This window comes from Anastrepha ludens, chromosome 4, assembly GCF_028408465.1.
Source record: "Anastrepha ludens isolate Willacy chromosome 4, idAnaLude1.1, whole genome shotgun sequence".
In the NCBI taxonomy this organism is placed as follows: Eukaryota; Metazoa; Arthropoda; class Insecta; order Diptera; family Tephritidae; genus Anastrepha; species Anastrepha ludens.
In genome coordinates this window covers 21,143,041-21,156,968 of record NC_071500.1, presented here as the reverse complement: position 1 = coordinate 21,156,968, position 13,928 = coordinate 21,143,041, and the positions used below count along the sequence as shown (strand labels likewise).

The window sequence follows — 13,928 nt, the reverse complement described above, 5'->3', positions numbered from 1 at the left end:
TATACTAAAATACAAAACTACAAAGTTTGATCGAAAATTTTTACAAAATGACGGCATTGGAGACATTTTTGTAATGTGGTTTCTCTTGAAGGAGCTCCGCGGCACGCAGCACAGAGGGTGCAAATTTTAATCTGGAACAAAGAAACATTTTTTTTCTTAATCTAGATAAAAATAGTTAGAGAAACACGTAGGGGATTTAAAAAATATTTATTTTTGTGGAATTAGCAAGCATTTGAAGGAAAAAACTCCATTTTGGACTAAAAAAACGGCATTTAAATAATTATAACAATCGTTTAAATTAATCTATCGAAAAACCCCTACGCTCTTCTCTTAAGAAGGTTATTATACAGACGTAGTGAAAAACCTGATTAAAAATATTAAAAATTGTTTGAGTTATGCTGCGTGCCAATTTCAGAAAACGTGTTTTGAGAAAAACGCATTTAAAGTATGGAAATTTGGAGAAGTCGTTAGGTAGCAGTCACTAACGATTGGTTAAAAGCTTAAAATATTTAAGAAATAAACTTCGGTAACGTATAAAACTTTTTGTTCTGTGTTTTAAAAGGTTCAAAGAATTTGTTAAGCTTATAAAAAAAAAATCAATTTTTTGAAATTTCTACAGTGGTGTTACCCCTTAATCAAAAAGTTCCCAGAATAAACGCCGGGTGACGCTCTAAGTTCACTGATTTGAGTTCGGTTTTTTTGTTTGTTAGATTGCCACATCTGCGATTAATATTCCTACCAAAAGTTACGCCGTCTCTGCGCGAGCTTTCGATTTTTTACAGTCGCAAAAATGAATTTGAATTAGCCATTCTCTTTCCATCTCAGCAGGAGTAGAGTGAGGGACTCTCGCTAAAAAACTTCGAATTTACAGTCTATACAGATGGCTCTAAAATGGTTTGTGGTATTGGAGTTCGTGATTCGTTCCCATAGATTTAAAATGTACGTCTTCCTAATGCGTGCAGTGATTTCCAGGCGGAAGTACTGGTCATATGGGGAAGCTTTTAGGTTACTAATCGCAGATTTCTCTTTTAAGGGCAATAACGCTTTTCTATCGGATAGCTAAGCTGCAATCCACTAGGTGAACTCAAGAATAAAATTTTTTCCAAAGTACTCCGAATTGCGGATTGTAGATGGAGAGAACAGGCGACTTGTAAAATTAACAGAACATTATGGCCCACCTACAACCTCAAACAAACGTAAACATTGATAAAAATGAAACGACGGGACGCTTGGAGATTCACGGGAGTTATAACTGGCTTTTGGTATGTCGGGGAGACAAGCATCCAAAATGGGATTCCCTCACAGCACTCACTATTACAGTTGTACGCAACCTAAGAAAAAGAAAACAATTTTCCATTTCCTCTGTGAAGAAGAGAATGTAAACTCTGGGCCAAAATGGGAATCCCTCACAGCACTCACTATTACAGTTGTACGCAACCTAAGAAAAAGATTTTCCATTTCCTCTGTGAAGAAGAGAATGTAAACTCTGGGCAAACCTCTGTTCGAAAGTCTCGAACAACTGTCTGGCTTAGACATTAAAAACCTAAGAAGGTTCTTAAACTGCACAGACTTGATATAGTCATGCTGTAAATAATCATTAAAAAAGTTGGTAGTGGATGTGATAAAAAAAAATGGTATTGGATGTGGCAAAAGAATGGTGTGGAAGCGCTAGTAGGATTCTGAGTGACTTATCATTTTAACCAACGACAAATTAACCATCAGAGAGCTTGCATAGTTCTTGAACATTGCTTACGAATCCGTTCTGGACAGCGTAGTTAATGATTTGGGTTTGCGCCGTGTTGCTCCTAAAGGATCTGAATTTAATGATAGAAAGAGACCTCGTTGATATCGCCAAAGATATGATTTCCAAGGCTGATTTCGACCTCAAAATATATCAAACGCATCACTTATACTAGACACGAGACGTGGGTTTATGAGTAAGACACGCATTTCAGACATCAGGCGAATGATTGGAGAGGTCCAAATGAACCAAGGCCAAAAAAAACATATATTTTTCTTTGCTCACGGTTCTTATGAATGACAATGGTACCATAAGAACTATTTTGGGCGTTTTGAGATCTTTAGGTGAAGCAATTCGCCACAAAAGTAAGAATTTGCGTGAAAACAACTCGTGGACGCGTTTTAACAGCTAAAAGGTAGTAAAGGAAAAATTGAAGACGGCTCTGATGGCTATACCGAAAATAGAGATCCCTAATGTTTTGAGTGCTGGAGCAAACGCTGGCGTAAGTGCGTTGCAGTTGATGGGGAATACTTTGAAAGCCATAATACCACTTTATATACATACATATATATATACGAAAAAAATAATAATTCGATTTTCTTACATTTAATAATTAAATGTCAGCATTTTTATAGCATAAAAGTATGCACGCTCACTATTTTCTGCTTTGTGACTAGTGATTTGCGGCTCATCAAAATCACTTGGCTCCATTTATGATAAATGTTGATGCACTGCAAAAACGAGTTCACATTTTTTTAACTCAATTGTTTTTGTGCTAAAGGTTGTTTTTTTATTGGTTGCTGATATTTTCGTGTCGCACGTTGACTGAGAGCTGATTCGCTTAAATTGGATATTTGATGGCATGTGCACAAATTCCAGACTTTCAAATTAGAACCTTAACAAATTAGAAATGTCTTAAAATGGATACACAAACACATACATCAGTAGTAAATACTCATATACACGTATGCCCAAGTATACTTTCAATTACATACTCAAAGTGTCAGTCAACCTGATGTACAATGATGTGACCTTGGCCGAGTCAATAAACTTAATATCAATTTTATTAGTGCTAATCAAAAGTGAAGATGCCAAAAATGAATTCAAGAAATTGTATTATTTGCTCTGCGTTACCAAACTGCATTATAAAAATTTGACGTCATATGTTGCAAAGATTCCAGTATAATTAAAATAAAGTAATTGGAATTTCCTTTCACAAAGCATGAACTAGATTTATCTACAATACAAAGTATTAAATCCGTTCTTGACTTGATGGATTGACATGAGAGTTCTAATCAGATTCAAGTTGAGCAACTCATTAATCCAACGTATAAAGATTAAAACGACGAATTGTGCACGAGCTTTTAACTGACGTCTTAGGTAATCAATAGAATTTTTAAGTGATCCCCTTCATGGCTCCATAGCTTTTATTCATTCAATTTGCACCTTAACCGCAAGTAATTTACCGCATGTCCTGGACTTAGGCATGCGGAAAAGTAATTCACAACTATGTGACAAAATTCACTAGCCGCGAAGTCCGCTATGGCTCATCCAAATTTGATTTCCAATGAAATTCGGTTGAAATGAGTGACAATTCATATTCTAAAAATATCGATTGATTTGGTTTTAACTTTTAACGGCTAACTCGTAATGAAATAGCACAATCATTTGTGTGTATGTGTGTGTGGGAGAGTATGTGAATGTGCATATGTAGATAAAGCGAAATTTACGGAGTAATAAAAACAGGTGACGGTGAAGAGATCACAACGTAACATCGCCTATAAACTATTTACAAATATTAACAGGTCATTAAAAATGTGATGACAATACAATTGGGGAATCCGTTAATTGAAAAAATCGTAAAAAATCACGATTTAACAACAGACAGATCAAAGATGAGCACAAAGAGAAAGAGAAAGGGAGAACAAAATAAAAAAGAGTGAGATGAAGCGCTTATACGACGCGTAATATTTTGTGAAACAAAGTCAAACAAATTTTTTGATCTGTTGAAAAAATATTTCGATAATTTCGAGCCACTGCCCTAGTCATGTCTTGAATAACGAAATCTATCTTCCGAGTGAAACAGTGTGAAAAATCACGCTCTTCGGGAATTATGATATTCAATAAGTTCACCATGGTGGGTACTTAGTACAAGGGCGGTTCAATAAGTACCCGTGTTTGATGACAGAGGGCGTTTCTGAGGGAAGTTGGTGTTAGTATCGTGTGCTGCCATCTATGTATCAGACGACAGCAAAACAAATTTCAGACTGATTGATAGGGTAGTTTGGATTTGGCAGCTTTTCGAGTAAGACGAAGAGAAAAGTTTCGTTCGGCAATTCGCTTTTTGTTTTTGGGTGGTAACGAATGCGGAGAGATAAAAGCAAAGTTGGGTGCTGTCTATGGGGGCGCTTCGCCATCTATTACCACACTTAGATATTGGTTCAACGAGTGTAAACGTGGGCGAACATCCGCTTTTAATGAGAAGCGACCAGCAGACGTGGTTAAAGAGTCATTCAAAAAGTCCACAATGAAAATGTGTCGACCGGAATGGAAATTAATATTATACATGATAAGTTGGCGCTGAAAAAATTATTTGCTCGATGGGTGCCACGATTGCTCAGAAGCAACAACAAGCGGATGCGGCTGTTCACTTCGAAGCAGTGTTTGGAGCAATTTAAGCGAGATCCGAAGAAATTTTTGCATCGAGTTATCACCGATGATAAAACCTGGATTCATCATTACTCACCAGAAGCTAATCAACAATCAAAACAATGGATTTCTGAATCTGCTCCAAAGAAGTCGAAGACAGTCCTATCGGTCGTGGCGATGATTTTTTGGGATGCGAACAGTGTCATTCTCATGAATGTTTTAGAAAAAGGAAGAACGATCACTGGACAATATTACAGTGAGTTATGGGACTGCTTTCAGAACAAATTGAAGAAGACATGGCCGCATTTGGCGAAAAGGGAAGTGCTGTTTCCCCATATTCATCGGCAGTTGTCGCCGTCAAACTGCATGAGTTGCGTTATGAATTGCTGCCGCATCGTATTCACCTGATCTAGCTCCCTGTGGCTTTTTCTTGTTCTCTAAGATGAAATGGCTCGCGAGAAAAAAATGTAGTTCAAACGAGGAAGTCATCGAGTTCGACGCATCCTATTTTTTGGAGGAGTTAAAAAAATGGCCGGAGCGTTGGGAGAAGTGTATCTTTCGAAAATGGGACTATTTTGAAATATAAATTAAAAATAGACAAAATGGTGCCTTCATTTCTAGCATTACATTTTGGTTCCGACTATTTGGCTTTTTATCTATTATCCATATACTGAAACGATTCAAATTTTATTAATCGAATTGATTCAATAGAATTCAAGTAAACGAATCTTTGCATACATACACATGCATGTACAAACCAACAAATTTGTTGGTCAATTGAGATAATAATCACCTGTTGCAAATAGAATATCGTTCCTTCCTTTGATCAAGACCAAAGTACCAACAGCTTAAATGATAGATAGCTGAGTTCCAATCCTACAGAGATTCCTCTTGTCATGGACATGAACTTTTCAACCACTGTTATGGTTTTAGGTGCTATGAGCAACAAAGGACATGCCATGTCAACACAATTTTTTACTCAAGGATTTCGAGTGAATTCTGCTGCATATATCGAGGTTCTAGATGCAGTGATGAAACCCTGGATTTATAGTGTCCGTAGTGATAGACCATACATCTTTCAGCATCACTCTGCGCCTTCACACAAAGCGATTTTGACACAAGATTTGCATGGCTGAAAATTTCTCATTGACTACATAACAACCAGACCAAAAAAAGTCGTTTCGAGATAATTGAGTTTAAAGTTTTGGGAGTGGCCGCGTAACGAATCTGACTCTACCTGCTAAAACGGCTGTAGAATCGAAAATACTGGGAATATCCTTCCAAAAATTCGACTGTATATTCTTAAAAGCCTGTACTTTCGAAAAGTCGATTTTTTGATTTAGACCATCGGGATCCCTTAAGGGGTTATACGCAGTTATGACTTTCAAAAAAATCGATTTTTTTTTATTACATTTTTGTAATGTACATATATTCAAAAGTATACGCACGAAATTTGAAGTAGATCTAAGCAATACTTTCGGAGTTATACCTAAATATGTAGAGATGCCTCGGCACGTTTTAAGGTAGGTATTGAAACTTTAAACGTGTTTTTTTCAAAACGGCATTTTTCAAGTCGGTGTACACGATATCTCGAAAACGGCTTGTTTGATCGGTCAACCGTCTAACTCAATCTTTAAAGATACATTTTCTAGTAATTAATCGTTCCTTTTGTAAATCTGATACTTATTTTCCATTTTATAATCAATTTACGGCCAAATTTTAACGTAAAAATCGAAATCATTTCTTTTAAAAGCTGCCATTTTGTGAAAATTCACTATTTTGATTAGCCGAACGATTAGTTACTAGATAATCTAATATATTAACAAAATTTGTTTGGTTTTTTGATTTCAGATAATCCAATCCTGAGTTACGATGTACACCGTAAATCGTCTTTCTTTAAAGGAGGTTCCAGAAATCGCCTGCTGCGCGCTCTATAATCAACATTTTCATAAATAAAAAATTTTGTTACGTTCTTGAAGGATGCTTTTATAACCGCCAAAAATTTTCAAATTAAAATATTCTGAAGTTTCTTCAGGATAAATCCTTGACAACCCGTCTTTTATTTGCTTCATAACTGCGTATAACCCCTTAAGGCGCATTTGATGCGGGCATAAAATCGTTTGCGGACCCGTATCGAGGAGGTTAATAAAGCTAATGGAAGTTTTATTGAATGATTTAAAAAAAAATCGTGAAGTTTCATTGAGTTTTGTTCTTAATAAAAGGAATTAATTTTACTCTAAAGAGGTCCTTAAAAAAACGTACGCACCCAGCGTACAACTCTTCCTCTTACATAATTCCTATACTACCTTCTTCTCTTTTTTGGCTGCTGCATAGTGTATTTTATATCAAATTTTGCAGCACCGCCTTTCTCTAACTCAACCATTTGCTTCAAATATGAATTGTTGTTCACTTTCACAGACTTTATTTCTCACAGCCTTGTAAACTAAGCAAAACACTGTGGTGTGGTTATTGATAAATCGCTTACGTCTATTCGAATTACTTATCATCGATCGATGACGTCGTAAGAATTCTACCAGGCTCAAGCGCAGAACAGATTCCCTCCGTGGTGAGCGAGCAGTGGAGAGTGTATACCGAAGTGGCTTTAGCAAAGTATTAATTTTGGTGAATGGTAAATATACATACATACATATGTATTTGTTGCTGTAGCTGATGCTGTTAAACTGGTCTACTGCGCCATTCCAATTAATTAAAAAATTTGTCAAGCGTTAAAAACTGTATTAAGGCTTTTAAATAGCTTCTCATTATTCCTCTGACTGACTATTAATCTCACATTCTCGGTGGCTCCAGTTGGTCGCGGGGACCTGTTTCGCCATGCCTTCTTGCCCTTATTTGCGTTTATAGCTGTAGCCACTGGTATATGTAGCCACTGGTATATGTAGCCACTGGTATTCTTCATTGGGTCGCATAAGCTGTTCAATTGACGTCAAAATATTTCTTTGTCATAGTGTAATAAGAAGTGCGAAATTCTTTGCGTCGTCAGTCACACCCTGCTCGTCTTGAACCGTGCCCATAATGTGTTTGTTGTAAAAATTTATGTATAGTTCTTTGGAATGCCGATTTTGGTTGGTTGGCGGATGCCGTTTTTTGTTTACATTTTCATTGTTTTATGATGTTGATGCTGTTGCTGCATATTTTACTTTGACTTTATGCTCCGGGCGTTTATTATGTGAGCTTTTTATTTTTAGGAATTTCTTTGTATCATTGGCGTTAGCTGGCTGGTGAAATTATGTAGCTAAACGAATATGCTGAGTGCCAAAGGCGTATAGTGGAGATTTGCGTGTTATCAATGGCTAATTTGTTTACTATTGTTTTGCAGGTCTTTAGGGTAACCAGATGCGTGTAAATCGCTGTAACTGAAATTATGTTTTTATTCTGTTTTCGGACTCAGTCATCTTTCAATTTTATATTCTTGTATTGAAAAGAATAAAGAAATAATAGATGGATAATGTGGACCACTACCTGCGAAAAAATTTATGGAAGAGAAAACCATCTATAGCCAGGATGATGCAATGGAGGAGAGAAAAGGGATATAGGCTGGAGAATTTCCCCAAGCCATCCCCAAAGGGCACGCTAAAGAATCTCAAGCACCTAGCCCCCAGAGCCGGGTATTTGCAGAGGAAGTGCTCAACAGTCTTTTTCTCTGCAGGATCCCCACAGCTTCTGCAACAGGGGTTGTACGGAAGTCCAACCTTCTCCGCATGAGTTCCGATCAGCCAGTGACCAGTGAGGAATTCCCATCATCTTAAGCGTCTTGTTTCGATCGCATTACTTCCATTGTCGCTGCTAAAACAAGCAAAAAACAAAGAAGTTACACATTGCATTAGTGGCACCAGAAAGAGGAGGCGGGCGACCGCGGTAACAGCGCAGACACACCAAATTTAGCGAAATCTTCAACCATCCTTCTGGCAGAAAAATATGCAACACAGATGGCGCTCTAAACAATTAGAAGGTGTTGTTCCTAAGCAACGACAGGTGGGCATTCCCACTATTTAGGACTGGTAGGACATATTAATGAAACCTACGCAAGACTGAGCCTTGCAAAGAGGTCCTATGCTCCTGATTGGAGTGAGCAAGGAAACCCAATTTTTTCTGAAATATAGAATTATTTGATTTTAGGCTTTTTATTATTTTTATAACAATTAATGAAAAAAACTTTGGCATGAAAAATATTATGAATATTGCAAAAAGTTTCTTAATTATGTGAGTACAAGTTTATATACTATTTGCTGAGGAGCTGCTAAGTCTCTTAAATAAATAGAAAATAAATTTGTTTAGGTTTCAATGTACACTACCGCACATTGAAACATTTCTGCGGTATGAAAGACGCGTAATTCGCTTGGATATTCAAATGATGAGTTTATTACTTGAGTGTAAAAAGTTTTCCAATCGCAATTAGGCGGGCAGTCACCTTAAATTCCATCGAAAATTGATAACAACGTACACACGAGTATATTTCAGGAATTCCAGATAAATATTATATTTAAATTTGATGTTAACTCATTGACATCAACACAGAGTTGAAACGATATTAACGAAATTACACGAAAACAAATAAATAAATGGGGGAAAAATACCGCGCCGTCGAACTTGTTCGCTATCACCGTAGCAGCTCGAGCTCAAGTTGTGGCTCACGCTGAGGCTGGCGATAAGGCTGCCGAACATAGCGCTAGCGGCGTGAGCGAAAACTTTTCGAGCCAGTTTGTATCTCAAAAGTTAGTTTGCAGTAGCGAAAATAACAAAGTCAAAAAATGCCAACACAAACAATAATAAGACAACAAAACAAAAAACAAAAAAAAAAAAACAAAAAACGTTTGCAAACGAAAAACAACCGCAACAATAAACAACCGGCAAATTTAGCGGATTTCAGTCGGGTTCGAAATAAAATTTCACGTCTCAGTTAGAATGAGCTTAGATTTAAATGAGTGTTCGAGGTGAGAAGACCTTACGAAATATTTAAAACGGACTATTCGTATACAACTAAGTGAAAGGCGCTAAAAAATTTTCCTCAAAGAAATCTTAAATAAATTCAAAATTTTGTTAAAAGAAAAAAGTGCACGCTAAAGTGAAAGAGTGTAAACAAAAAAGAAAAAACAAACAGTTCGGGGCAAATTGATTGCAAACAGTTTAAGGAAAAAATGAGTTTACAAAGAACATTACTTGCAGTGCTGAGCAGTTATGTCGTGTTGTGCACCCTCATGAGTCCATCTCAAGTGCATGGCTATTCCATTGGTCAATCGAAATTCGGACGTATAGAAAAGTTTCCCTACCAAGTGATGTTAATTGGCAAGCAGTTGTGGCGAAAACGCATCCTTTGTGGTGGCACTTTGCTCGATCAGCGCTGGATACTCACCGCTGGACACTGCACTATGGGCGTCACACACTTTGACATCTACTTGGGTGCACTCACCATCGAAGATACCGCAGAAATGGGGAGTCTCGTGCTGCGATCCAACAAATTCATCGTGCACGAACGCTTTGATCCCGAAACAGCTGCCAATGACATCGCACTCGTTAAGCTGCCTATGGATGTGGCCTTCACACAGCGCATACAACCCGCCTCCCTGCCGTATACTAACCGCAATGACCTATTGACCGGTGCCAAAGTAGTAGCTACCGGCTGGGGTGCCAACAATGAAATGTCTAACTACAACCCCATGCAATTCACCGAATTGCGTGTGATCTCAAACACGGAGTGCGCCCATGAATTCGACGTAGTTACGGATGGGGTGCTGTGTGCAAAAGGTTTGCGCGATGAAACTGTTTGCTCTGGTGATTCCGGTGGTCCATTGGTGCTGAAGAACACCCAAATGGTAGTGGGCATCACAAGTTTTGGACCTGCCGATGGTTGTGAGACAAATGTACCGGGTGGATTCACACGAGTCACGCATTACCTGGATTGGATCGAAATGAAAACGGGGAAAAAGCGTACAAAAGCAGAACAACAAGGGCAACGATCACAGGCACCCTTAATGCAACGTTTACAAAAGCTGTCACATAGTTCACAAGCGCAAGCGCCAACGCCAATGCGAAGTGCGGTGCGAGTTAACGATAATGTGGTGTAACTTAGTTAGCACAGCGTCAGCGATGGGCGGGTATTGAACAAAATTTTTAAAAAGGAGTTGAAAAACACTCGTGTTTTGACTGACTGAAAACAAAGCTTTAATTAGTGATTATTAATTGTACGTATTTATTGTTTAAAATTATGAAAATACTTTTAGTTGTAAAAATTAACAAACAAAAAAACAAAAACGTTTGGATAAAAGGAAAGAGAAACGCGACAGGAGCTTAGTTTTAGCTGCACAGCTAAGCGGAAGGCATGAAATTCACCTGCGTGTGCGCTTAAATTGTGAACGAAACTCGCTCGAGGCGTTTGATAAGAGACGCGAGCGTAGTAGGCGCGCCATTGAAGACACTCGAATTTCCTGAAATTTGAGTTAAATGGTTTTTTCGTTATGCGAAATGGAATTATGTGATATTTGTAATTAGTGAATGAATAGCAAATTTGTGTACAGCTGTTGTTGCTCTATATTGTACGGAGCGAGTATATATTTAATTTAGTTAATGTATCGATTCACTTGTACATACATACATACGCACGTGTATAGTATTAGGAATGAGATTTAATGTACAATATTATTTATTTTAATTAGTTGCACGAAAAGAATTAGTTACGTGCTTGCATGACAATATTTGTTGGTCCAATATATTTGTATATATGTAGATGCGTACGCCTATTTCTTTATGTTGTTTTATCCACTAAATATCACTAAATGAAATTTAATTACTTAAAGACAAAAACAAGTTATGCAGTTATCAGCAAATATTTATTCTACTATTTACACAATCTTAAGAAAAAAAAACAAAAACAACAAAAAAGAAAAAAGAAAAAAAACATAGGAAAATGAATAAATAATTTAAAGAATACTAAAACATAAAATCATTTCGGGTTTTTCAATTTGACTCGTTACATACACGTGCGATCGACAAGTTTAATGGGCAATGCGATTATATTGAGTATTTTATTTATTATACACTCGAAGTAGTCAGGATCTGAGTGATTATTTATTGCCTTTTGCATATGATGACTGATACAAGGCAGGCTCTGAGGTCATTGGAATCTCTGAGATACTTTGCTGAGAGACATTGGTAATTTGGTGGAATCAAGGGTATTTATTTATTCAACGAAATGGAATTAGGGGAGAACAGAGTGTGTTACATTTAATCAGAATTTGAACTAAAATATTATATTAAGTAAATTTCAAGCTACAAATTGTGGGAGGGAAATGTGAAAAATTAACTACAAAGAAAATGTTGCAGAATGGAAAAACCGAAATATTCATTTATAAATTTCTGCGGGACCGTGAAAATTATTGTCAAAGAAAAATATAATCCTTAACAAATTTTCTACTTTCTTTTACATTATTTTGCTATTAAAAAAATGAAAGCATTTTAGAAATGTTACAACACTTTTATTAAAAAAAAAACACTTTATTTGGGTTTTTAGACACTTTTTCTTAAAATTAATGCTAATTATTGTTTTTTCTTCTTTGTTTTTAAATATATAATTGAAATCGAGAATTTCCCACATTCATATAAATTATAAAAAAAAAATTTGGGTTTATACACACTTTTTCTTAAAATGAATGCAAAGCAATGATTTTTTCTTCTTTCATTTCAAATATTAATTAAAATACAGAATTAAAAAAAATTGAGAATTATAAACAAAAAAATTGGCTTTATACACACTTTTTCTTAAAATTAATGCAAATCAATGGTTTTTTCGTCTTTCTTTTCAAATATATAATTGAAATATAGAATTTCCCACATTCATATAAATTATAAAAAAACATTGAGAATCGTAGAAAAAAAATTTAAATGGCCTAGGTCATCTCCCTTGCAAAAAAGACCTCATAATTTATGGTACAAATTGAGAAATGCGGAGAGGCAAGGTCGCCTGCATACTCGAAAAGAGAAAGCAGTATTTGACTCAAATTTTAACGTGTAAATGAGAGAAGTGAATGATTTTGAGTACGTTTAATGAGAGAATTGTGTATGTAGGTCCAGGCTTTCGCTGATTTTTTACCGGTTTGGCTCAAGAGATGGAGGGAATATTATAGTGCCGCTACTTTGCTCTCAGCGAATCTGACAAAATCTATGTGTGTGTGACGTCGCACCTGTACAATTCGTTTTAGTAATTTCTTCTTCTTCTTCTTGTTGCACTCTTGTTCGCATTTTCACATCTCCCTCATGTACCTGCATCAATTTAACGGCACGCACTCTCTGATCGGCCCAATCTTGTTTCTATTAATCCCTGACTTTTGCCATTTTTGTACACCGCACTTAAGAAAATATGAAAGACTGTAAAATAAGGTGTTTTCATTGATATATAGAAGTTTATAGTTTACCTGTGAAACCATACCAACTAAACCCAATAAATAGTTGGTTTTGAAATTTCTATTCTGTGTACTCGAACATATTATGAGCAAAGATCTATGACTTATTTATAGGTGCAACATCAGTCTTTAGTAAAATAACCTTCAAATAGTCGTGTTGAGTCTAGTGATAACGCTCACTTCTAACACTCACTTTGTCAATAAGCTAAAGTATCACATTTTGAATGGCTACTCATCAAGTGACTCATCAGCAATAGGGTTGCCTATTGTGGGACACACTCAGACTGTTAGCTCATTGTGATGCCGCGTGTCCTTATCTCTCGTAAAACCAATGTGTAGTTCTCAAAAATTTTAGACTATCACTCCTTTCAGCAGAACTGAGATTTTCCAATTCATTAAAAAATGTTTTATTTAAAAGTATAGACAGCTTCTGTAAAAGTTAAGCGTTTGCGAACTCATCCTCTACACAAACTCAACGTTTTCTTTCTTCCATGTTTGATGTTTCATGTTCCGATTCGAAAGCAGGGGTTTGTGGGGATAACCTCTTGTACATGGAAATGTACGTTAGCCCTCGACCTAAATATTTTGTCTCTCAAGTGGCTTCCAAAAGTTAGAAATAGGTAGAAATATGTAGATAGAAATAGTTTTTTAATTTGAAATACAGGGTGGCTGATGAAAGCCGCTACCAAAAAAAAATTGAATAACTTTTTTTCTTTTTAAGTTATCTGTTCCATTTTTGTTTTAATTTGCAGATTGATGGATAACTGGGACACGCAAACAAGAATTTGGATAGTCCGCCGCTATCACGCACTGGAGTCCGTAGTTTTGGTACATAGAGAGTACAGACGGATGTTTGGCGGCGATCCCCCGAGCAGATGGACTATAATGAGACTGGTGAATAATTTTGCTGAGCAAGGAACAGTCGCAAGAAGGCCTTATCATCGAAACCCACCAGTTCGGACGGAGGAAACGATCGCTGCTGTAGCTGCAGCTATACAAAGCAATCCAAGGGTTTCAACAAGAAGCTTATCTGCTCAACTTGGTGTCAGCCGACAGTCTTTGCAAACAATAATGCACAAAGATTTAGACTTATTTCCCTACAAAATTCAAATGGTTAACAAACT

The 13,928-nt window shown here is 36.6% G+C and overlaps 1 protein-coding gene across 1 annotated transcript; it reads left to right on the top strand.

The window, feature by feature from the left end:
- The first annotated feature begins 9,341 nt into the window (after nucleotides 1-9,341).
- On the top strand, nucleotides 9,342-11,285 carry LOC128860232 (brachyurin). Its single transcript, XM_054097613.1, has one exon. It carries the CDS (start codon nucleotides 9,547-9,549, stop codon nucleotides 10,471-10,473), a length of 927 nt encoding a protein of 308 aa, XP_053953588.1. The 5' UTR covers nucleotides 9,342-9,546; the 3' UTR covers nucleotides 10,474-11,285.
- Nucleotides 11,286-13,928: the final 2,643 nt, after the last annotated feature.

Bases quoted from the DNA above. Each gene is read 5' to 3' on its own strand.
- LOC128860232 (XM_054097613.1), top strand. From the start codon at position 9,547: ATGAGTTTACAAAGAACATTACTTGCAGTGCTGAGCAGTTATGTCGTG.